The sequence below is a fragment of the Prunus avium genome, chromosome 2, assembly GCF_965620075.1.
Source record: "Prunus avium chromosome 2, drPruAviu1.hap1.1, whole genome shotgun sequence".
In the NCBI taxonomy this organism is placed as follows: Eukaryota; Viridiplantae; Streptophyta; class Magnoliopsida; order Rosales; family Rosaceae; genus Prunus; species Prunus avium.
In genome coordinates this window covers 41,042,067-41,068,500 of record NC_142285.1, presented here as the reverse complement: position 1 = coordinate 41,068,500, position 26,434 = coordinate 41,042,067, and the positions used below count along the sequence as shown (strand labels likewise).

Below are 26,434 nucleotides of genomic sequence, written 5' to 3'. Positions count from 1 at the left end.
GAACTGAGTACTTGTTACGTTTGGTACATACCCACATAAATCAAGGATGGGACTTGCATGCAATACAGAAGCCCGATTCACATCCAAAGTGGCAACCAGATTTCTGTCCTCATGTGCATCCATAGGAGCAACTCTCAATGCTTGTGCCTCATGCCAATGATAGATAATAAACAAACAAGTAAAGGAATAAGGGGTTTCAGAGCAGAGGTGTTATCAATCTAAGCCAATGAGTAATGAGCTCTAGCAATTGCTTCAAAATAAAGAAGTAATTTCAAAGATGGAGGTACCTGAGTTTAGAAATCCAAAGCATTAGCATAATCACACCACTCAAGAAGCACTTATTTTCCTTTTGCTTCGACTTCAAAGCAGCTTCTTTGTTCTTGCCACACAGAGCCACTTCAGGGTCCACCAAGTCCCTCACCATCTGATCAAATACAACGGGGAGATCTCTTGAGAGTTCTGGAAAAGCTAACGCAGATGGTGTGAAGAAATCTCACCCATGCGATCACAGGGGACTTCCTGCCCCAGAAGAATCCCGAGATTCAAGCCAGAGAACTAGGTAGTTGGAGTCCCACATCGAAAAACAAACATAAACTTCCTCCTTTTTTCTTTTATAAATATGTTCACCCAACTATTTTATTTTTCAATTAAGGTCTTTAAAATTTATAAGTTCTTAGGAGTTCAAAACTTTATTTGTAATCGGAAACTTCAGAAATATCCGAAAGTTTTCGGAATCTATTGTCATCACAGGCTTAGGTGTACCGACTGTATATCTCCGCATATACCCGTGCATCGTGTGTAATGTTGGGATCAATTGCTGCAGCTGGTGCTTGGATAAGAAAGTCCAAGGAGTATTTTGTTGAATTACAATCCCTGAGGGAGAAGAAGGTTCATCAATACCTGATGGAGATGGAGGTTATTTCAGAGAGGTTGAGGAAGAAACTCGATGCCGGAGAAATACAACTTAAAGCGATGAAATCGGTAGGGATTCCTTATTATTCTTTTTTAATTTAATTTTTAATTGTATTTGTGGTGACTCTGAGTTTTCTTTCTCAAGGACATGGAGGAACAGGTTAGAACGTATGAGCAGCAAGAGGAGATGGTAAAGGAGATGGAGGAGCAGCTAAAGGAGGAGATGAATGAGCAGGAGAAGGAGAAAGAGAATCCAATGGAGAAATGATAACTTATGTCTCTCTTTCCAATATTATGCTTTCCTAAACCCTAAACTTAGTGGGTTGTTTGTTTGCCCTAATTGTTTATTAATTAGATTTGGTTCTATTGTTGCGATTACGTGCTTTTGTTTTTTTGTAAATTGTCTCTCACTTGTTTGGTTTTAAATATACCTTCATAGTATTTTCCTCAATAATTGACATCCGAGATAGCCAATTGTAATATAAACCAATCCTCTTCTTCAACTCTTCCACAAACGTAAAGGTTATTTCATATCTAATTTGGAGCAATAAAAACCGTACCACAATGATTTGAGTGAAAAAATAATAATCTCAATAACGGTTATTGAAAAGATAATTCTATTATAATTAGTTTATAAGGTTGCTTCAGTATAAAGGAAAGCATAACAATCTGATGGAAATAGAACTCTAGGAGTAAAGATGAACTGGTGCACGAATGGATAGAAATTTCCAAAAACCTAGCAGGCCAATCTTGATGTAAATTTGTAATATATATGACAATAAAATAAATATTTCATCATGTCGAAAAATAGTCTTTAGAATCGCACTTGTAAATGGCGTTGGAGAAGACTGCCTAGTAAATCAACAGGGATTTTCTCTTACCTGCGTGCATTGTGAACGAACAGATTTTGCAAGCTGTCCCACGCTTTATTCCAACCCAAATATACTAATTCATGCATCAATGTTCAAAGATGTGGAGACTCAAATTATAATTATGCTCCCGCAAACTGATCAGGTTATATTTTTATACATTCTCAACAGTATTTGGGTTGTTAGTCCTTCAAAGAAGAGGTCTGCTTCTCTCTCCTCTTAAGGAATTGAAAGTATGGGAACATCTTGTATGTATGATCCGTAATAACACGAAAACATATCACAAGGTCGGCAATAAGACGTGATTTAGTTTCCTGTTTTATTTGTATTTATTTCATTGATTTGCTGTATATAGTCATTGTTTCTCAAGGACTTGATTATTGCCTAGAATAAGAAATCCTTTGTATAGACACCAAGCAAAGCATTGTATATAATTATCACACGATTGTTCAATGAAAATCATCGAGAATATTCAAAACCTTTCAGTCGGTTTATATCTGTATATACCTGTGCATCATGTGTAATGTTGGGATCAATTGCTGCAGCTGGTGCTTGGATAAGAAAGTTCAAGGAGTATTATGTTGAATTACAATCCCTGAGGGAGAAGAAGGTTCATCAAGACCTGATGGAGATGGAGGTTCGTTTAGAACACACTAATTTAAAGGTTATGAAAGATGGAAGTGGAGAATTCAAGACCATCACTGATGCCGTTAATAGCATTCCGGCTGACAACACGAGATGTGTCATTGTGTACATTGGAGGGGGAAAGTACAATGAGAAAATCACAATTCCAAGGAATAAAACCATTTGTTACATTTAATGGCTCTCCAACAAATATGCCAACTTTGAGGTAGCTAACCTTATTATTAAGGTACGTAAATGTCTCACGTTTGTTAGAAATGTTTCATGTCACGTGATATTATCATCACACACAACAATTTTTTTTTATTAACTTTCTTAATATTTTTGTTTCCTTATAATTTACATTGATTTGTGGTTGTGTGAAGAACTCTTTAACAAGGCCAGATGGAAAAAGAGTGGAAGAACAGGCATTGGCATTGAGGGTGTCGGGTAACAAGTCAGCCTTGTTCAATTGCAGGTTGATTGGTTTCCAAGACACACTTTGTGATGACGGGGGCAATCATTTTTTCAAGGACTGCTTTATTGAAGGCACCGTGGATTCATCTTTGGAAGTGGAAAGTCTCTCTATTTGGCAATGCCACCCAAACTCTCCCTGTAATTCCTAAATAAAAGGAAAACTTGTAAAGGAACTTTTGTTAACTATGCCTACATGTTTTACAAATCAAATCGCTATATGCGAGTATCTTCTTATAATAGTGAATTTCACGTACATGTTGTGTGAGAAACATTATGTATACGACTAACTCTTCACTATAACTCAACTGTTGGTTGTCTACGTATTATGTCATGGTTTTGATGGTTAGTTAATTAATGGGTGTGCACAACACTGAGTTACATGTGCTGGGGAATAATGAAATGACAGTGATAATAGCACAAGCAAGGGACTTAGCTTCAGAGGATACTGGATACTGGATACTCATTTGTCCACTGCAACATAACTGGGACTGGAAATGGCACGTATTTGGGCAGGGCTTGGAGGACCAGTCCCAGGGTGGTCTTTGCCTACACCAGCATGTCCGAGGTCATCACCCCAGCCGGCTGGAACAACAAGAACCGCCCCGAACGTGACAAGTGTAAAGTTTTGAGAATTCGATCATTGTATTGAATCTCAGAGAAGGTATTTAAAGGATTTACAACAGTGTAAGAATGGAAAGAATAAACCTACGCCTACACTATAGCTTGTGACAGCAATCATAATATATGCAATTGATACAGGAAATATAAATTGATATGGAAAGTAATCAAGTCAACTGTTGACATTACAATTCTTTAACATTCCCCCTCAAACTCGGCGGTCTTTGATAGACGAGTTTGGAACGAAGGAGATGAAAACGTTGCTTAAGAAGGCCTTTGGTGAAGAGATCTGCAGTTTGATCAATAGATGGGACAAACTGAACACGATGGCTGCCGGAAAGAACAAGCTCACGAACAAAGTGATAATCCAATTCAATGTGTTTGGTGCGGGCGTGAAACACCGGATTTGAGGCCATATAAGTAGCACTAAGATTATCACAGTAGAATGTAGTTGGCCTTGAAACTGGTACATGCAATTCATGAAGCAGATGTGAAATCCAAACGGTCTCTGCACTGACCCCGGCTAGAGAACGGTATTCAGACTCAGCACTAGATCGAGAAACAGTAGGTTGTTTCTTGGCACTCCAAGAAATGAGATTCGGACCAAGGAAAATACAATAACCTGAAGTAGAACGCCTAGTGTCAGGACACCCAGCCCAATCAGCATCAGAGTAGGCATGGAGTGCAAGAGGACTAGAAGAGGATCGAAACACAAGGCCAAGTTGTAAGGTGCCTGTTTGTGCCTAATAAATCACGGCCATGGACTGGCCGAGGGATTTCCTTCCTCGGCCCTAGCATTTCCGCGAGAAGATGAAGCGCAGCATTTCGCCAAGGTATTCGGCCGTCCGAGAGACAAGAGAAAATTGCTAAGGCACGATCATCTCGGCCTAGTTTGCAGGCCGAGGCCGAGGCCGAACAAACCCACGGCCAAAAGCATTAAAGTCAGGTCATCACGTGATAGCAGGGTCCCACGCTCCATTTAATGAAGCAAGGCCTCTGTTTATTGCAGCAAACCCACTGGCCAAGAATAAGCATTTAATGCACGAGGGAAGGTGGGAAGTGATTTGAGTCAGGATTTGGTGACAGGGATCAGAATGATTAGACGCCAACATTCTCACAAAGCTCTTTGCAGCTTGAGAGATTAGGTGACCAGCCACCAGAGCAATAAATGCGTCTCCACGGCCAGAAGCGCAGAACCCACGATCAGGGCGGCAGCCGAGATTCACCGGGATTCATGGGGTCACACCACCATGCTTCACGATCCCAAATGTCGATTAGACTGCCCACTTGCTCTAATCAGGCTCCACCCCACAGGATTTCAGCCTCGATTACTCCTCCAAAGACTCATACTATAAATACAAGGCTCAGGACTACGTTCAAAGGGTTCAAACACCAAACAAAAGCCTTCCACGGAGCAACTTATATTTTCTTGTAATGCACTTTCAATATTTTACTTGCTTTCCTAGGAGTAGTGTTAGTTTGTAAGGAAAATCCATTCATCAATATATCATACGACCCTTGATTTTCAAGGCGCCGGAGCACCACCCTTATTATTCGCTCATTCACCCCATATATCATACGACCGTCGCTCCCTGAGCAGCGCGCCGGAGCACCGCCCAAAACCCACCACCAACACCACCACTCAACGGCCTTGTAGTTCAGGCCGTGAACCTAACAGCCGAGAATAGTTCCTCTCTCGGCTACAATCGTTTGATTAGAAGACGAGTTCAAACAGGCGCACCACTTATCCATTCAACACACATCAAAATCTCGACGCACGGTAACCGCACCGCACGCCAAAAGCAGGAAACCGCGTGTTTAACGCATATCCCCTCGGCCCGGAACTCCAGGCTGTGAGATTTGCGCGGCAGACAGTGCCTTTTAGATAGCGCAAGATGCGCTTAGCAGCAGCAAGGTGAGAAGTGCGAGGGATACTCATGAATTGTGCGACATGTTGAACCGCAAAGGAAATGTCGGGGCGAGTAAGTGTGAGGTATTGAAGAGAACCAACCAAGCGACGGTACTCAGTAGGATCTGATAATGGCTCACCATCCAAGGAGGAAAGTTGCGTCTTGGAATGAATAGGGGTGCTGCATGGTTTGCATTCAACCATAGAATTACGTTGCAACAGATCAAGGCTATATTTGGTTTGAGAGAGATGTATACCAGATTGTATAGAAGTCACTTCAAGACCCAAGAAATAGTGAAGGGGGCCAAGATCCTTAATTTCAAACTCAGTGCCCAAAGTGGATATGAAGGATGAGAGCATGGAAGGGTGTTCCCTGTGAGGACTATGTCATCAACATATAACAGAAGAACCATCATCTTAGAGGAGTGGCGATACACAAACATGGATTGCTCTGCTCGACTCTGAGTGAAGCCATATTGAATGATAAATGAGCTAAACCGGTGAAACCAAGCACGTGGTGCTTGTTTAAGGCCATAAATGGCTTTGTGACGACAAACATGATTAGGACGATGAGGATCCACAAAGCCAGGAGGTTGAGTCATGAAAACTGTCTCATTAAGAACCCCGTGCAAAAAAGCATTCTTGACGTCTAACTGTTGTAGAGGCCAACCAAAGGAGGCAGCTAGACCAAGTACCGTACGAATAGTGGTGGGCTTGACTACAGGACTGAAGGTCTCATCATAGTCAATGCCATATTGTTGATGAAACCCTTTAGCCACCAAGCGAGCTTTATAACATTCAACTGAACCATCAGCAAGGCGTTTAACCTTAAAAACCCACTTACAACCAACTGTGTGATGATGCGGAGATGAAGGTACCAAAGTCCAAGTGTGATTTTTAAGAAGAGCATTGAACTCATCTGTCATAGCGACTCTCCATTCTGGAGAGCGAACAGCTTGAGAGAAACATGTGGGCTCCTCAAGTGAAGAAGTAACCTGAGCCGCTAAAGCATGTGGGAGTGGATAGCGAATAGTGCCATCAGTACGATGCAAAGGTTGTTGTATGCCATCACGAAGTCGAGTAACCATCTGATGATGCCGAATAGGAGGAGATGGAGAGGAACCAGGGTCTGAGGAGTAACCATCTTGACTAGTGGTATGAGCATCTGATGGAGGAATCTCAACCATGGGTGCAACTACACGACGCTGATAATGGAGAGGATATGGTTGTATAGGTAGAGATGCAACCTCGGTAATAGATGGTGGAACACCTTCTTGAGTAGTTGGGGCAGGAGGACTAGGATCCGAGAGTGGAGTACCATGTGAAGACGATGCAGTAACAGGTGGTGCATTGGTAACTTGGTGCAAGGAAGGACCATGACTACATTGAGAAGCATGTGCAGGTGGAAGAACTGGCACACAAACGAACTCTGAAACCTCATGTGGGCTGGTGGTAGTCTGCCTGTGGGAGAAAGGGAAATATGTCTCATTGAAGCGCACATGACGAGATATATAAACCTTGTTGGTGGTTGGATCCAAGCATCGAAACCCCTTATGCTGAGAGCTGTAACCTAAGAAAACACACTCAACAGTTCTTGGTAATAGTTTGTTAGTGAGATAAGCACCAAGGTGGGGATAACAAGCACACCCAAAAGTACGAAGATCAGAGTAACAAGGCACACGACCAAATAAACGAGAAAAAGGTGAGTCACATTGCAAGACAGGTGTAGGGAGACGATTAATAAGATAAACCGAAGTTAACATAGCCTCAACCCAAAATTTAAGAGGAACACCACTAGAAACAAGAAGTGTACGAGCCATTTCAGAGATGTGACGGTGCTTGCGTTCAGCAAGACCATTTTGTTGTGGTGTGTGTGGACAAGAAATACGGTGGTGAATGCCAAGATTTTTGCACAACTCCGACATGGAGGAATTAACAAATTCTCCTCCCCCGTCACTTTGAAAGGATTTTAAGGATGCAGCAAAGTGATTTTGTATAGATGCAAGAAAAGTTTTGAAATGAGAAAACACCTCTAATTTTTTACGCATAGGATAAAACCAAGTGTAACGGGTAAAGTCATCAGTAAAAATAACATAGTATTTATAACCAGTGACTGAAAGTACAGGAGATTGCCATACATCAGAATGCACCAAGGCAAAAGGAAATAAGGCACTGATTTCATTACTAATAGAAAAGGGGAGGTGTGTGGACTTACCCAAAGCACACCCCTGACAAAAGGATTTTTGAAATTTAAAATTAGGTGATAACAATTTATTTGATCCTAAATACGATAAGATCTTGTGAGAAGGATGACCTAGTCTACTGTGCCATATAGAAGAAGGCAAGCTCATGGCAGCAAAAGCTTGAGGAATAGTGCGGAGGGAGGATGAAGGAATAGGACAGAGACCATCTTTACATTGGCCCTGAAACAGAGTAGCACCAGTGGAGTTATCATAAATAGAAAATTGATTAGCATCAAAAGTAAGAAGTACATTATTATCTTGAGTAAAACGAGCAACTGAGAGAAGATTTTTATGCATATTAGGAATATGAAAAACATTTGAGAGGTGAAAGGTAGAAGTCCCCAGTGGAAGAGATATGTTACCAGTATGAGAAATTTTCATGTGATCACCATTGCCAAGAATAACAGAGTCTGGTCCAGCATACGGGGCTGAATTCTGTAGGGGACGAGGATCGCCTGTCATGTGATGAGTCACACCAGTGTCTGGGTACCAATTAGGATCATGAGCTACAGCAGGTTGATAGGGCATGTAGGATGGTGGTTGTGATTAGGGATGGCAATTTTCTCCGCGGGTAAGGGTCTTCGTGGGTATTCGACCTTAATGGGTCGGGTATGAAGGACAAAAAACGGGTATGGAGATGGGTACGGGGAATTTTTTGGGTATGGTGTTCGGGGAGGGGCGAGGATGGTATTTTAATCCCCAACCCGAACCCTCCCCGTTTAAAATATATATATTAATTTTTTGATGAGGTATATAATATATATATATATATTATAGTATATACAAATATGCTATTAAAGTAATTGTACCAACTAAGTTTTATTAGGCCTGTAAATAAAGCCCGGGCCCGATGGGCTGGCCCGAACCCGGCCCTATTTTTTAATGCATGGGCTTACCCGGCCCGAAGTAATGGGCGGGCTTGGCCCGGCCCGAAGTCTAATGAGTAGGGCTTGGGCTTCATTTTTAAGCCCTTTAAAAGCCCGGCCCGGCCCGATTATAATTATTTTATTTAATTAATATAGTTATATTATATATAATATTAATAGTTTGAAAAGGCCCGTTACTTTGTCTCTTATCTCCCCAACACCTTCATTTTTTAAGAGCATGCTTTGTCTCATATCTCATCTCTCCCGAGTCCCAACACCTTCATTTTTTATTTTTTTTCCCATCTTCTTCTTCCTTCCGTTACTTTCCATCTCTCCCTCTCTCTTTTATTTCTTTTTTCCTTATTCTTCTCTCCCTCTCTCTTTCTATTTTTCCTCCTTCTTCCTCTGTTAGTCTCTGCAATTTTTTTTTTCTCTTCTCCCTCTTTTGCGTCATCTTCCATATCTCTCTCTTTTTTCTATTTTTTTCCATCGCTCTCTTCTCTTCCTTCGTCTCCTTCTTCCCGCTCTTGAAAGGAAGAAAGATAAAGTGGAGGAGGCTGGGAAGGAAGAAAAAGAAAGAGTAAGTGGGGGTGGGTGTCTATTTCTGTCCCACATCGACTTCACACATCAACACAATTATTTTTTCCTTTATAAATAGCTTGGCAGGGTCAGTCATTTGTATATGGGCCTTCCATTTGAAGTTCTTGCTAGAGTGCCGAAATCCTCATTTGGATTATTGGATTTTAGCATAAATCTTAGTTGAGATTTTTGATAAATGCCTTGGCATTTATAGTCTCTAAATATTATATTGATTTGAAGATTTATTATTGTTTTCGGATTGGAATTGTGTCTTAATAATGTTATATATATACAAGGGCCATATAGGCCCGTCTTGAAAGCCCGAAATAGTTTGGCCCGTGGGCAGGGCCTGGGCTTTGCATATTTCATAGTGGGCTGGCCCGGCCCGGCCCGATAGTTTTCTAGGGCCAAAAAAGCCCGTGAAAGATAGGGCTTGGGCTCACACTTGTTAGGGCCGGGCTGGCCCGGCCCGGCCCATTTTACAGGCCTAGGTTTTATATTATTATATTATGTACGTATATAATTTATACAAATCTTAAGCCACACTACTTATTTATTTAGTTAACTTCCGGTACATATATAAACATTCTTATATTGTCTTATAAATATATATTATATATATATTCATTATCTTGCCTTAGTACCATTTTTTTTTTCAACAAAGTAATTATATATTGGTTTTTTCTTCCATAATGGGGCGGGTCGGGGAACCCATTCCCCAATGAAGGTGGGGATGGGAAATCCCCAATATGAATATTGCATGTATGAAGGCGGGGATGGGGGAAAAAAACTTAATGGGGATGGGGATGGGAATGGCATACCCACCCCCGATTCGACCCATTGCCATCCCTAGTTGTGATGGTTGCAGAGAATGCTGTGCGAAAGGCAGTGGCGGCTGGTATTGTTGAAAGCCAGCAAAGGCATGTGCATTAGAGTTATGTGGCTGAGATTGGGGCGACATATGAAGCCCAGCAAAAGCAGAGAGTCGAGGGCATTGGCTAGCAAGATGTCCAGCACCGTTGCACAATTGACAGAAGGAAGGAGAGCCTGCAAGAAAACCAGAATGGAAAGAACTCGAATGGCGTCCATTGTTGTGACGTCCGCGATTGCGATTACGGTTCCTATGACAACCACCTCGGTTGCCAGAAGTATTGTGGTGGCCAATATTGGTATGGCCATGGCCATGGCCAGATTGGGTACCAGCATATTGTTGAGCCAGAAGAGCAGTCGGTGGAGTAGGAGATGCAGTAGAATGTTGTGCTTCAAAGGAGAGTAAACGGGCACGAAGATCCTGAAACGAGGGTAAAGGAGGAAAATGCAAAGTAGCAGTGACTATCATCTCATACCCAGGACCAAGACCTCGAAGAATAGCCTGCACTAATTCATCATTGAGAACCGGTTGACCAATAGCGGCTAAAGAGTCAGCCAAAGATTTGGCATATAATAAGTATTCAGAAATGGTCCGATTATCCCTGGAGAGATACAAGAGGTTAGACCGAAGTTGGGAGGCATTGGCAACCAACTGTTGGGAGAAGTGAGCCTGCAAGGTCTCCCAAATAGTTCTAGATGTGGTCAGACCAACCACGAGTCCCAAAATTGGCTCCGACAAAGTGGCACGAAGAAGACTAATAAGCATTTGGTCGGTGCGAAACCATGATTGATACTCAGGATTTGATTTTGGAGGTTGACCCTCGGTGGATGGCATAACCTGATCTGGTGGAGTGGAAGAGCCATCAATGTATTTCCAGAAGTCTTGCCCGAACAAAAAGGGCTTCATTTGAGAAAGCCAAATCAAATAGTTTGAGTACGTGAGTTTCACTGTCACCAAGTTGTTGATGTGGGGAACTGAAAAGGACGAAGTAGCAGCCATGGTGGTGACTGAAGTGCTGGAGGAAGATGACATATTGGGGTGGCGCAAAACTCGATCTGGATTTCACACAGAGAGGAAAGACCACAATACCTGTTGCAAAGGCAGCGAAACACAAAGAGGGGCGGAGGGCAGAGGCACCTCAACGCCAAAGAGGAAAAAAAAAAAAAAATATATATATATATATATATATATATAAATATGAAAAGGAAAAAGAAACAGAAACGAAGAGGAAAAATAATAATAATAATAATAAAATAGGTGGAGGGCAGCGACTGTTAGAAATGTGCCCTAAGAGCCAATACATTTGATGTAATCTCCTTAGAATACATTTCGTATATGATATATAAATGGCAAACTTATTTGTTATCTTTTACATCGTCTAAAGAAACAAATGTCCAGGGTATGCTAAATAAGAGATAAAGTAATCTAAAGAAGATTAGATTCATGAGACCTTTAATCTCTAACTGTAGTATCCCAAAATGTTCCTAATCATAGGTTATCAAATGGACATTGATAAACCGTCAAGATTAGCACATGTTATGTATGCTCAATTGGGAGGATGGTTAGTCTCAAACCATTTGTGTAGTTGACACTAATACAAGTATGTGGGTGCTCATTAGTGAATGAGTACACTGAACGCGATCAACCGTAGTTCTCGTATGGAGTATTTATCTATATGTCAAACGAGAACTCATAGTTGCAATAATGCAAATTAGTCCTTAGACCTGAGGCATCATGGTTGTCCTGTGATGCGTTATTGATTTTTGATAGCTCTTAAAGGCAAGCCGTAAAAGATTTGTCTTAAGTGTTGTTGGGATCTCTTAATTCATCATAGGGGCATGTGAACGTACAATAAGGAACCTCTACTTTCGATAAAGAAGGAGAATGTTTCAAGATGTGATTCAGTAAATCTTTGGCCAAAGTATTTTGAGCTTGATTTAGAAAGTTGTTCTTAATCATGTTCTTTTGAATCACATGAGGTTGTAAATCATATTAGGGGTTTGACATAATCAATCCGTTCCCTAATAATATGATTTGAAACATTGTATAAGAGAAGGACCGTATTGCATTGCAATTCCAACTGAATAGGTTCTTTATCTATTCTGGTTAGCTTGGGTAGCCTTGATATATTGCTAGATGTCACTCTTGGCTTGTGGAAGTCCTATGATTGATTGTGATCGATCCAAATAAAGGAAGAATTAAAAAGGGGTTTTAATTCCAGTTGGTTAGAAAGAGTTCTTATATTTTCCCACTGCCTTGCTAATTAGAACCTAATGGATCGCACACCTTAAATGGTTAACTTTGAGTAATACAAATGAGAATGAGGAAATCAATTTGATTGATTTGATGTTGATGATTTACTACGTGTAAAAACGTATTTGGGCCTCGGTAATAGTTAACGGGAAGCCCAAATGGTTGGGTATCAAGCCCAAGGGCTTAAGACACCTAAATATTATGGTTTAAGTGTCATAAGGCCCAATTTTGGAAGCCCAATGGGTTTTGGCCGAAAATGCTTAAGTAAGTATGTATGGGAATTGTTTCCATAAGCTCATTAACACACAAACACAATCCAACATCAACCAAATGGGTTTGGGAGATCAAAGAGAGATAAAAGAGAGTTTTCAAGAGTGAAACACTTTCATCATTCAAAGTGGTTTAGATTGAAACCAATCTTGAGAATCTTGCACTAGCATCCAAGTATTCTCAAGATACTTCTTCTCATCTCAAGGTTCCATTGGTGTGGAGACTTAGAGGTCATATACTTTTGTGGCTCACATGGAGGAGAAAGATCAAGGAGCAAAGATCAAAGAGGAGATCAACAAAGAGGAAATCATCAAGAGAAGACCAAACACAAATTGGTTCATATAATTGCTTCAAGGGTAATTAGATCTTATCCTTTCTCTTGAATTTTCATTTATGAAAAACATATCAATGTTCATGGCTTAAGATACTTGGAAGAAGTTTTGTTTTTGAATTTAAACAACCACCATAGACTTCCGCTGCGATTAATTTGATTAAATGTATGTTTAATATTCAAATGAACTTTGGAAAAATGTTTTGAAAATCCTACAGCGGCGCCTCAACACTCTGATAGCGGAAGGAAAAAGGTGGAGGTATGCTCTGATACCATGTAAAGTTTTGAGAATTCGATCATTGTATTGAATCTCAGAGAAGGTATTTAAAGGATTTACAACAGTGTAAGAATGGAAAGAATAAACCTACGCCTACACTATAGCTTGTGACAGCAATCATAATATATGCAATTGATACAGGAAATATAAATTGATATGGAAAGTAATCAAGTCAACCGTTGACATTACAATTCTTTAACAACAAGTAAGCAAATTAAAACACACTAATTAATTAAGCATTTTCATATAATTGAATGGTTTTGAGAGTTAATTAATAGTTTCAATATTTTTTTGTATTTGCTATTATATTCAGCACCGTGTTCTATGGAGAATACAAGTGTTCGAGTCCAGGTTCAAGTATGGTTGGGAGAGTAAAATACACCAAACAGCTGACTGGGGAACAAATCAAACCTTTCCTCAGCCTTGGCTATATTCAAGGTTCCAAATGGCTGCTTCCTCCTCCAAATCCAAAAGTGTAGATATATGTATATGTTTATAGATTGAGCGAAACGCACCCACGCCTAATGCAAAATGTACATGAGCTAGCTATATAGCAATGTATAAAATCAGTATTATGCTTTAATTTCTAAAGATCTTTCGCTATACAATTTGAGCTAGCTACATTTGTACAAAAGACACATTAACAAAATAAAAAATGGACTGCCTTTTCATTTTCACAGAAGAAACAAGTCATGCATTTTTCAAAGTGTGTATCTATCTCCCTTAAAACTTCAAAGTTATCTACACTAACACCCCCTGAGGTTTTCAATGTTTTCACAAAACCCCCTGAGGTTTCAAAAATTACACCAACACCCCTTAGGTCTTAAATTGTTTTCACAAAATCCATTTCTATTGATTTTTCGTCCAAAAATTGATGATTTTATATACAAAATTTCTTCAAATAATGACCAAAACTTTCGTCCATATATAGTATAAAACTACGTTATGAATCAAATATAAAACTACGTGACTCGCATTTTTTAAAATGGTCTGCACGAAAAGGCACTACTACAAAAAGGGCAAAAGACGACCAGAAAAAGACGACGGTAGAACAAAAAACCGTCGTTGTTTTTAAAAAGACGACGGTAACAAAAAACCGTCGTGGATAAGTGACTTAAACAACTAAAAAATGGAGATACTGTTGAGAATTTTTTTATAACGACGCACACAAATAAAAAAGCGTCGTCTTATTAAAAAGCTTTTCTTTAGAGTTAAAATCTGACCAAAAAACAACGACAGCAGGTATGACAAGCGTCGTCTTTTAAAAATCAAGTGTCCTTTTTTTGGTAAAGACATGGTTGTTTTGAAAGAACGGTCGTCTATTATATGTAAAGATGACGGTTTTTTTATAAAAAGGGTCGTCTATTATGAAGTAAAGACGACGGTTTTCATATAAAAAGGGTCGTCTATTATATGTAAAGACGACGGTTTTCATATAAAAAGGGTCGTATATTATTAAGTAAAGACGACGGTTTTTTTATAAAAAGGGTCGTCTATTATATGTAAAGACGATGGTTTTTTATAAAAAGGGTCGTCTATTATAAGTAAAGACGACGGTTTTCATATAAAAAGGGTCGTCTATTATATGTAAAGACGACGGTTTTTTTATAAAAAGGGTCGTCTATTATATGTAAAGACGACGGTTTTTTTTATAAAAAAGGGTCGTCTATTATATGTAAAGACGACGGTTTTTTTATAAAAAGGGTCGTCTATTATATGTAAAGACGACGGTTTTTTATAAAAGGGTCGTCTATTATGAAGTAAAGACGATGGTTTTTTAATAAAAAGGGTTGTCTATTATATGTAAAGATGACGGTTTGAAAAACCTTTTACGTCGCTTTTTAAAAAACTATGACGTTGTTATGTGTGTACAACGTCATTCTAAAGAAATCATGGTTTAGAAATGCGCTCTTCGATAATCATCGACGGAAAACAAAAAAACCGTCGTTAACAATATAAATAAACATGACGCTTATTACATCTATACCCTAAACCCTAAACCCTAATGTTGTTCCTCAAAAGAGGTTTCTTTTAAAAGTTATAAACTCGCAAGCGCACGAATCGAATATAGCATAAGCGTGTAAGAGCGAGATCATACCCAAGGGATTGCGTGAAAAGATAGAAAACCAATTATACCCAAGTTAATTTCATTGCCAACCTAGTTGATTCAAATGGTGATTTGTTTGTTGATAAAGAAAATTAAATAAAGCATAAAACAAATATGGAAATGACAATAAACTGAAATTAAGATTTAAATTTATAAGAAAAATAACTAAGGTATTGGAATCCACACCATCATTCCATAATATCCTAATTATTTATCTTTCAATTCCCATGGAGTAGCAATCTAGAAATCAATCTACTGCTTTCTCAAGATTTATCAATTAAGCTTGTAATTTAGATCATAAGTAAATTTTCATTCCCTTCATAAGTACAAATTCTAAGCATAAAATGTAAACAAAATTATTTAACTACAAAGGATCAAAGTTTCCTAAGCATCCTATGTGAAAAAGTTCATTTGAATAACAAAATATCAAAGAAATTTGTAAATTAGAAATAAAAACCAAGGGTGAATTAATAGATTAATCCAAACTCTTAACTACCACAAATACATGTTATATGTCACAATACATGATAGAAGTGGTGAAAAGAAGATTAATCTATTAATCATGTGAAGTGAAAATTATAATCATTGAACACCACAATATTTGAGAATTGAAAATAAAAACTAGAATTCTATTTAATAATGGTGTTTCATCCAACCTTAGTTAAGTAATTTAAATAGACATAATTAATATTTAAAATAAAACAAAGAAACTAAAATACATAATTTACATGAGAACTAGGAACGGAAGAACAAGTTTAAAAGAGTTATTAGCTCTTGGTTCTTTCCTTTCCATCATTGTTCTCTTTCTTCCTCACTCTTTCTCTCTCTCTTTCTCTCTTCCTTTCTTTCCTTCCTTCTGCCGTGTATCACTCTTCAAAATTCTCCTCCCCACCCTCTTGAGTTGCTGCCTATTTATAGAAGCATGAAGTCCCTTTCATTCCAGCTGCATGTGCAAGCTGTCTTCTAGAACCTGTCTTGGTGTGTGACAGCCTGTGGATTGAGTTTTTATCCAATTGCTCCAATTTTTGGATATGTGTTAGTCGACATCTTAATGAACAAATTTCATGAAGGATATTTATTCATTTGAGCATGGGAGAATTCGGTTTTCAGGCCTGCAAATGGACTGTACAGCATGAGCTGTAAAAGGCAAAGTCATCAAATCCAACTTGAGTTCTTCTCTCTTTTTGCAACACATTGCCTATTTCTCCTCCTTCTCATGCCATTGGTGGAAGACAATTAATATCTACAAACAACCACTCATTAAATACAAAAACAAAGATTGGAAATCACCAATACAAATACTCTAATAGATTTACATAATACAAAAGAAAATACTAACAAATATAAATTTAAGGATAAAACTTGTATTAATTTTGTGCTCATCACCTAAACCCTAAACCATAAAATATAAACCCTAAATTATATATATATGTTTAAATAATTTTAGAAAAGGGATTATGGTTTTACGGCCTAATATATATTAACCATAAACCCTAAACCCCAAAAATAAACCTTTATCCCCCTAAACCCTAAACCCTAAACCATTAAAGTATAAGTGATGTTGTGACTCATGAAAACATTTTTCTTTTTTGTGGTAATTTTAAATTTGTATAACTCAAACTTAATTTTTTAAAGCTTAAGGGGGAAGAAAATATCTCAATGACTTCATAGGAGTTGACGTTGCATTTTTTGGATTTATTTTAAATTTATTATGAATATTTCGAATTAAATAGAATAAAATATTATTAATAAAACCCACAAACCACGTCGGCATTAAGAAATTAAAGACGTTGTAAATCATAATAAACGACTTAATTTTAAAACAAACGAATGACGGATTATGTAAAGACGACGGTTTTTTATGAAAAGGGTCGTCTATTATATGTAAAGATGACGGTTTTTTTTTAAAAATGGTCGTCTATTATATGTAAAGATGACGATTTTTTTATAAAAAGCGTCGTCTTTTAAAACAAGCTAAAAAAAGGCCGCTTAAGTGAATTCGCGCTCGACAAATTTTCAAATTTTCCCCCGTCTTTGAAAACCTTATCTCTCATTAACAAGCGTCGTCTTTTAAAACACGCTAAAAAAAGGCCACTTAAGTAAATTCGCGCTTGACAAATTTTCAGATTTTCCCCCGTCTCTGAAAACTTTATCTCTCCCTCCTTGAAACCTCCTGAGCTCCTCTCTTCTTGAAACCCTCCTGAGCTATCTGAAACACTCCATCTCTCACCTTTCTACTCCTCATACGTACCTACCAGCCATTGACGGCATCGAAGCAGCGACGCCGTCAACGCCATCGACGCAGCGATGCCATCAACGCCATCATTCTTCGCATCAGTCATCACTAGCCGCCATCGACGCCATATTCACAGTCAACGACGACGATGTCCTTGAAAACATATCTAGAGACCTTGTGAGATGGGAAAATCCTAGAACATCAGATCTGGTCTTCGATGTCGCCTGAGGTTCGATGACAGATCTCCATCACGCCTTCTTGGTGAGCTCTCGCCATCCACGTCACAGAAGCAACTCTAAGTTAGTCAAAATGTTCTTCTGTATTGTGTTACAAATGAACTTTTCCTGCATAAGCTTATGCTTGTATAGATGATGCATATTTTTTGTTAGTTAAGATGACCTTGAAAACAGATCTAGAGACCTTGCGAGATGGGAAAATCCTAGAACATCAGATTTGGTCTTCGATGTCGCTTGAGGTTCGATGACAGATCTCCATCGCGCCTTCTTGGTGAGCTCACCATCCACGTCACAAAAGAAACTCTAAGTTAGTCAAAATGTTCTTCTGTATTGTGTTACAAATGAACTTTTCCTGCATAAGCTTATGCATATTTTTTGTTAGTTAAAATGACAGCAAGATAATGTAATCTTATTGTGGTTTTTGATTGCTCAGGTAAGATGACATGGCAAATAGGTGCTGCAGCTTATATCAAGTGTAGCTCAAAGGCCAAGATGACAACTTAGAAGAATATAAGATCCATTTGACCAAGATGACTTAGAACACTACTCCAAGATGACAGCTGAATGTGGAGAACAAGTACAAATTGTGGAAGATACAACAACCATAGGTTAATGCTTTGGATATGGTATTTTGTAATTATAGGGTATAATGTTATAAATATGGTATTTTGTATGGATATAGTAGGAATCAAGATTGGTAAAAAATGTAATTACAATTGAATCTTCAAGTTTTATGAAAGAAATAATTTTTTAGGATATCTAAAATGAAATTAGTACATCATTTTTACAGATAATAAACGGCGATTTTTTGTAACAAAACCGTCTTTTTTAGATTTAATAGATGTCTTTGGATATAATAAACGACGGTTTTTTAAGAAAAAGTGTCATCTTTACATTTAAATAGACGACGGTTTTTTCAGAAAAAGTGTCGTCTTTACATTTAAATAGACGAAGGTTTTTTCAGAAAAAGTGTCGTCTTTACATTAAATAGACGACGGTTTTTTCATAAAAAGTGTCGTCTTTACATTTAAATAGACGACGGTTTTTTCATAAAAAGTGTCGTCTTTACATTAAATAGACGACGGTTTTTTCAGAAAAAGTGTCGTCTTTATATTTAATAGACGACAGTTCTATAAAAAAAAGTGTCGTCTTTACATTCAATAACGACAGTTTTTTCAGAAAAAGTGTCGTCTTTACATGTAATAGACGACGGTTCTTTTAAAAACCGTCGTTTTTACATATAATAGACGACGGTGAATTACCGTCGTAGTTTGACTTTCAAAAAGACGAATGTCGATTTAACGACGGTTTGAAAAAGAAAAAGACGACGGCGTTTCCCCGTCGTCTATTTCAATTTTTGTAGTAGTGAGGGCCTAGGGTATGTGTCTATAGTCTTCGAATTGTAAGGGTGGACTTAATCCGACAAATAATTAAGGGTGGACTTGAATTGTATAAGAGGACCCTACAAATTTAGGGTGAAATTGAAATTGCAAGGAACAGTAACCTCATATTAATGAGAAGTAGAAATCAAAATGTACGAGAGAAGCTCTCATATATCTCACATATTTTGGAGTTAATCCCTATAATCATGCATTGTGGTTTATTCACTCTTACATCATGGACTATATAACCAAACCCTCTCGCTCATAAGTACCCAAACAAACACATACCAAAACAAAACAGGATAGTTTTTAGGAAACTTTAAGTCTGTTTGTACCCAATTTTGGTCAATGGACCAAAACTGGTTACATCCCCAAAAAAGAGACATGGCAAGGGCCCAAGCCCAATAATTGTCTATGGGTTATATTTCAGAAAGGCTTTTCTTGTTTAAAATAAACACCTAAGCAAGTTCAAGACAAACAAAGCCCAAGGGCAGAAGGCCCAAAACGATTGGACCACTGACAAGTGAAAAGTCGGAAACTGTTCCAAACCCACGCGAGATTAGAGAAGGAACATCAACATTAAATGACGATTTGACTTTTCCCTCTTCCAGTGAAAAGCCAGCCGCCTAAGGAAGCCACCAAGCCAGAAGCCAACTTGCACATCAAATCGCCAAGTACGAGACTACTTCAGACCAGGAAACCAATTCGAAAAACTGGCGGTTCTCGTCAAGAAGATCAATCTTCCCCTCTATGGACCAGTCCATGACGTCAAATCAGCAAGCTGACTTTGGGTAGCAGGCAAATATCCTTACCCAGTCATCATCACTCGAGAACTCATCTGCCTCTATAAATAGAAGGCTTCCAGCACAGAAGAAGGGGACTCTCTCTCCAAAACCAGACGCAACGTCTTGTAAAACACTCAAAGCATTCCAGGCATTCCAGTTATCTCGTTCAGACCTCAGATAACCAGACGATCTCTGTGTTCATCTTTTTATTTCTCTGCCATTTCCATGGTATGATTAACTTCTGAAAATGTTCGTCTTGAATTTGTATAATGTAGTAGGCTATGAACCTTAGATCACAGTGATAATGTACTTCTTAGTTTGGAATTAATGAGCATGGATTTCTGTTGTCTTTATCACTAATTTAAGAACTAAGTAAATGAAAATGACGGAACCCATATCTAAAGAACTCTGTTATGCTTATGCTTGCTTCCATTTGTATATCTGCAATACTTAAGATATTTTGCTTTCGTTTCATTTCAAATACAAATATCACGAAGGGTTTTTAGCCCGAATCGGGCCACATAGGCCCGAAAGATACAAACCAATCGGGCCCGAAAGCCACACAGTTGGGCCCGAAATTGTAGTTAAAGTTATATTTGAATTCAGAGTTAGGTCTCCAAGCCCACGCGAGGTGTTTTGCTGACCAAGAACTTTGTCTTTTTCCCTTGCTTGGATAGGTGTTGCTCGCACCAACCATAGCCGACAAATACACGACAGAAAGAATTGTGAAGTCCTCTTAACTGGGGCATAGAAAAGAACCAACCCAGGCCAGTACCCCACATGGTGCACAATGGCTTGAAAAGAGGAACTCATGAATCAGGAGAAGTTCAGAGGTTAGGCCCAAGGCAGGGCTGGACTGGATTTCTTATCAACCTAATACAACTTTCAATTTTGTTGAATATTGAAGTAACATCTGCGTGGGCCAAAAAGATACAATCGGGGCATTGGTGTAGGCCTTATATTTCCTGTTTTCCTCCGAGCACGTCCACTAAGACGTTGGGAGAGAAGGATACCTGGCAGGAAAAAAGACCAACAAAGTCTTTGGTAATTTTGTGCTTTAGGTTGCTTTCCCATTTGGATTTGGTTTGTTTTTCCTTTGTTAACTAGATTTTCCTTTTGCTTCCTGGATGAATCAGGATTTCCGATTCATAGTAGTACTAGCTTAATTAGATTTGTGCGTGATTCCATTGAAACTTTGAGGCAGCCTTCGCAATAATAGATGGCTAGAAAAATGATGCATGCAGCTGGGTTTATAATTATAGCAGTTCTCCTCGCTGCTAGTAGCACCGCTGTTGCCGACGATTCGACACCAATACCTGTCGATGGTTCCCAAGTCGGCAGCTGGTTTGATAACAACGTGAAGCCGTTAACAGAACGCAAGGGCACGCTTGATGCCGTCATTTTGACGGCTGAGGATGGGCCAAAACTCATCAAGGTCATGAAAGATGGAAGTGGAAACTTCAAAACCCTCATGGAAGCCATTAACAGCATCCCTGAGAGGAACACCAAGCGTGTGGTTGTGTACATTGGAGGTGGAGTGTACAACGAGAAAATCAAAATTCCACAAAATAAACCATTTGTAACGTTGTATGGATCGCCAAAAAATATGCCAAACTTGACGTTTGATGGCACGGCTCAAAAGTATGGGACTGTCTATAGTGGCACATTGATTGTGGAATCTGACTACTTTAGGGCTGCTAACATTATCGTCACGGTAGGTAATTATGAATTAATTAATTTGTTAGTTAGACTTAGAGCATTACTATATTCTAATGATGATGATTAATTATACAGTAATGTATGTATCATGGTCTCAAGGATTGGTTTCGATTAATTTTGCAGAATTCGGCACCGGAGCCAGATGGGATAAGGCCGGATGCGCAGGCAGTTGCATTGCAGATCTTCGGGGACAAGGCATCCTTCTACAATTGCAAATTTTTTGGATTTCAGGACACTCTTTATGATTACAAGGGCTTGCATTTCTTCAAGGACTGCTACATTCAAGGCACCGTAGATTTCATCTTCAGAAAAGGAAAATCTCTCTACTTGGTATGTATAATCATGCCTCCCAATACCATACAATAATTTCCCCGAGTTTAGATCATTTGTTTGCTTATGTTAACTTTATGTGTTGTAGTGTTTATTTTCAAAAAAATATGTCGTTCTAATTAAATTTTCATTTATTAACTTAAGTTGTGACACTAAATGATATGATATATTTTGATGTAGAACACTGAGTTACATGTCCCAGAACGGAATATGACGGTAATAACAGCACAACAAAGAGAGAGTGCTTCGGAGGATAATGGATTTTCATTTGTGCACTGCAAAATAACTGGCACTACATATGCGAGGGGTACATACTTGGGCAGGGCTTGGGGGAGCAGCCCCACCGTGGTGTTTGCCTACACCAACATGGCCAATGTTGTCCATCCTGAACGATGGAGCGACTTTGGCCACCCTGAACGTTCCAAGTAAGTAAGCAATTTCATTATAAGTTTTTTTTCTTCTAAAATGTTCTATTTTATTCTTGGATCCATGTGTTTTTATTTACATATACATATATATATATGCTGATTTTTGCAGCAATATGTTCTGCGGAGAGTTTCATAATTCGGGTCCAGGGTCAAATATAAGCGGGAAAGCACACTACACCAAAATGCTAAGCGATGCAGAAGCCAAATCTTTCATCAACCTTGGCTATATTCAGGGTTCCAAATGGCTTCTTCCTCATCCAAATATAGGATCCAAACTATATAGTATTGTTTAAGAATATAGGATATATATAAGCCTCATACACATATGCTGTTAGATTTCTTTATATGCGTGTTCATGATCTTTCACACAATCTGAAATATATAAAGACATACCTGGTAACCTGGCGCCATCTTTTTTGAGTACACGACCTCTGAACTCATTCAACCGCAGCAGCAACAATCCCAGCAACAACAGGAACGGCTCAAGACTTCTGCTATCCCTCAGAATCTGTTTCAGCTCTCTCATTATGATGATATTAGGGTTAGAAAATGTGTCTGATGAGAGCAGGGCCTTAAGCTTATATATGGCTAGGTCAAGTCGTCTCTACTCATCACCGAGGGCCGACTTGACTAATCTTCCAAGCCCACCAAAATGGTTCACGCAAAAAAGGAAATAAATAGGACCCCCTAATAGGCTTCAAAACTTTCATTGCTCCACAATGTTTTGGGCCTTAAGGTATAACTTAATTTAGACTCTTATCAAAACCTGATATAACTTAGTATCTAGTGCACCGATATAGGAAACATAACATATGCATGGTTCATGCAAAGACCGCTGCCAATCCTATACATACAATACATGTACATCTTATTCTTATACACGTATTTGCATACCGAAAAAAAAAACTCATGTAGATAAGTAATATTGACTGAGTATGAAAAATGGGTTTTCGGAATAATCATTTTCTCAAGATAATTTTTGGCGGCTTTTATTCCTCACACATCAAATAAGAAAATGGGGGGTACTTCCTTATTTACATTGTAAACTTAAGTAAATTGAGTAATATAAAAATAAATAAAAGTAAAATGACAAAGATATTTACTTAAATGCTGAAAATGGAAATAAGGTAATCTGTACACCGCCACTGACTGGACTAATATTGAAAATAAGTTAAATATATAAATATATATATATTTTTTCTTAAAAAACCACACTGGGCTACAGTGTAGCCCTTAGTGTGGTTCCGCCCTTGCAAACGGGGTAGTTTTGCCACACAAAAAGCCACAAAGAAAAGAAGAAGAAAAAAAACAAAAAACAAATCATGAAGGTTGTAGGCTCATTGGGTGTGGCTCTATGCTTGTTCTTGGTCGTAGGTGTTTTGGTTGAGGTGGTTCCAATGGCAGAAGGGAACACGACGCCGAGCCAATGCAAGCAGGAGACGGACCTTCTTGTGAGTGCATGCAAGAGCGCAATGATAATAGCCTATTATTAATAGGGCTCAAACCCTCTGCAAACTGCTGCCAACGTGTCAGGGTGACACATGTTGAGTGTGCGTGCCCTTATGTCACCCCCAAGGTGGCCAATCTGATCCCTCTCGGCCGTACGATTAAGCAGATTGAAGGCCGTGGAAGAAGCGTCCCTCGCAACTTCAAGTGCGGCAGTGAGTAGTTCATCTCCTCCCTCTTCTATCATATCTTGCTCTATGAGATGATGACCTAATTAATCTTTAACATGAATTGATTAATGTTGACAAAACAAGATCATCAGCACCAATTAAATATATATATATATATATATATATATATATATATAGTAATTGCTTTATTTGTGTGTAGCTGATCTGATTACTTTGGTTAATCTTATTTTTTGCAGGTATCACCACTCCACCATGAGAAGGACGAATATTCTTTCTAGCTTCAAGAATACATAATTATGCTTGATTATCAAATAAAGAGTCCTCTTAATTAGCTTTCTTTCAAGCTAAGAGTTACATAAATTTGAAGTGCACAATTCATGTGCACTTATGTAATACATGTATGACTTTCCTCAAATAAAAGTGAATTATAAGATGTCTCCTATATATTCCAATATTGACACGATTGTTCAATCTCAACCGTCTATCTATTCAAGGAAATTTATGTTTTGTTAAGTATTAGTTATGAAGCTCTAATATCAGCCATCCATTAGGTATGTTAGTAGCTAAATAAATTTTTAATGTATACCATACATGCAATCCAATGGCCGAAATTAGAAGTCCTTGACCAATCATTAATGAAGCCAAACCTATGATTGCACTTAGAGAATTGAAATAATTTTCTTTAGTTTTCTCATTTTATTGGAATAATTTTCAAGGACTTTGTTGCCTGACTAAAAATTTTAATTTTATTTTGGTATTATTCATATATATCGAATTGGTCAAGGAATTGACCCTACAGTCCAAGTCCTCTCAAGTCAAGGTTGAACCAGTCCCAGTAGTAGCAAGTACGTACATGAAGGGCATATATGGGATAACGGAAAATATCAAAGTTGGTAAACCATATCTTCTCAATCTATAAAAAGGGTGGTGTGTATGTACATGAGTTATAATATTACTAATGCTAGAAATTAAAGCATAACAAATTATTAAGAAGGAAAAAGAAAAGAATAAATTATGTGAGAGCAGGTGGTTGCGATATATGGTTATTGTGGTGGTGCTTGGTGGTGGTGGTGGCGGAGGCTTTGATGGTGAAGGGGGACACGCGCCATAGCCAGTGCAAGGAGGAGAACAACCCTCTTCTTAATGAGTGAAAGCAAGTTTTTATGGGACATAAAGCCTGCCTAAATGCATTTTGAGTGTGTTTGCCCCCACGTCACTCTCAAGCTTGCTAATTTGATCAACGTCCCGCATACCATTAACCAAATTCAAGCTTGTAGAAAACGATTCCCTCACAACTTAAAGTGTGGCAGGCAGGGTCGGTTTTGAGAATTTGTGCCCTTGCTTGTCATACCGGAAGAAGCTTGGAGCTTAAGTGAGTACACTATTTATAAATTTAAAAAAAAAAAAAAGAAACCCAAAGTGCAGCTGCACGACTATACTCTTTAAATACATTATATTTAAAAGGTATAGCCGACGGCTATACTATTTAATAAAAAAAATTGACAAGGAACCTCCAAGTTGCATTAGTTTATACTCTATAGATATTAATTTGCTAAATTCAACATATCCAAAGTAGATATTGAAGAGAGAGAAATTTCACAACAAATCAATCTGAGAGTTCAATTTTTACATTTTTTTTTTTCTGTGTAAATTTTACAGTAAATCAATAGAGACTTGGATAATGACATAATAGTAATAGATAATCCCCTAAACTACTCTTACCTATAAAGGAAAATTAGGGAAAAAAATTTAAAAGAAAAAAAGGAGCCCTTATGTCAAAATAGGTATAGCCGCATTGCTATCCTATTATTTTTAAAAAAAAAAAAAAAGAGTAACGCCGCGAGGTATACGATTTAAAAATAATAATAAAACCGCGTATAGCCGCGTGGCTATACTATTTATAAAAATAAAAAAAACCCAGCAGCAAATAGGTGGCCACGTGTCAAACTCTATAGCCGTCTGGCTATATTATTTGTATTTTAAAAAGAAAAATGGAGTATAGCCGCGCGGCTATACTATGTTTAAAAAATTTTAAAAAATCGAGTACAGCGGACCGGCTATACAATTTAAATTTATACAAATTTAAAAAAAGACCCCCTAGCAAATAGGCGCGGCTATACTATTTTTTAAAAAAATTTAAAAAAGAAGTACATCCGGCCGGCTATACTATTTTTATAAATAAAAAACAAAACCGAGTATAGCCGGGCGGTAGTTTAGAAAAATTAAAAAACCGAGTACAGCTGGTCGGCTATACGATTTACAAAAAATATAAAAGGCCCCGCTAACGTGTCAAAATCAGTATAACCGCACGGCTATACGTTTTTTCTTTTTCTTATTGAGGATCATGTGGCACATAATAATATATACTCACTAAAATTTTCAAGTGTAATAATATGAATTACATTTTAAAGTAATTAACTATGTCGAAAATTAGATCAAAATATACAAAAATGAAAAATCATTGCTAACCAAAACACC

The 26,434-nt window shown here is 38.2% G+C and overlaps 1 protein-coding gene and 2 pseudogenes across 1 annotated transcript; all 3 read left to right on the top strand.

The window, feature by feature from the left end:
* The first annotated feature begins 2,304 nt into the window (after nucleotides 1-2,304).
* Nucleotides 2,305-13,575, top strand: LOC148297043 (putative pectinesterase 63; annotated as a pseudogene).
* A 7,486-nt stretch (nucleotides 13,576-21,061) lies between these two features.
* On the top strand, nucleotides 21,062-22,612 carry LOC148297042 (pectinesterase 1-like). Its single transcript, XM_088248705.1, has 4 exons — nucleotides 21,062-21,556; nucleotides 21,685-21,891; nucleotides 22,072-22,316; nucleotides 22,429-22,612. Exons 1-4 carry the CDS (start codon nucleotides 21,062-21,064, stop codon nucleotides 22,610-22,612), a joined length of 1,131 nt encoding a protein of 376 aa, XP_088104831.1.
* A 1,027-nt stretch (nucleotides 22,613-23,639) lies between these two features.
* Nucleotides 23,640-24,212, top strand: LOC148297041 (uncharacterized; annotated as a pseudogene).
* The last annotated feature ends 2,222 nt before the right edge of the window (nucleotides 24,213-26,434 follow it).

Excerpts from the sequence above, each read along its gene's own strand:
- LOC148297042 (XM_088248705.1), top strand. The coding sequence starts at position 21,062 with ATGGCTAGAAAAATGATGCATGCAGCTGGGTTTATAATTATAGCAGTT. Across the intron at positions 21,557-21,684 it reads CTGCTAACATTATCGTCACG|AATTCGGCACCGGAGCCAGA; the intron begins GTAGGTAATTAT and ends TTAATTTTGCAG. Across the intron at positions 21,892-22,071 it reads AAGGAAAATCTCTCTACTTG|AACACTGAGTTACATGTCCC; the intron begins GTATGTATAATC and ends ATTTTGATGTAG.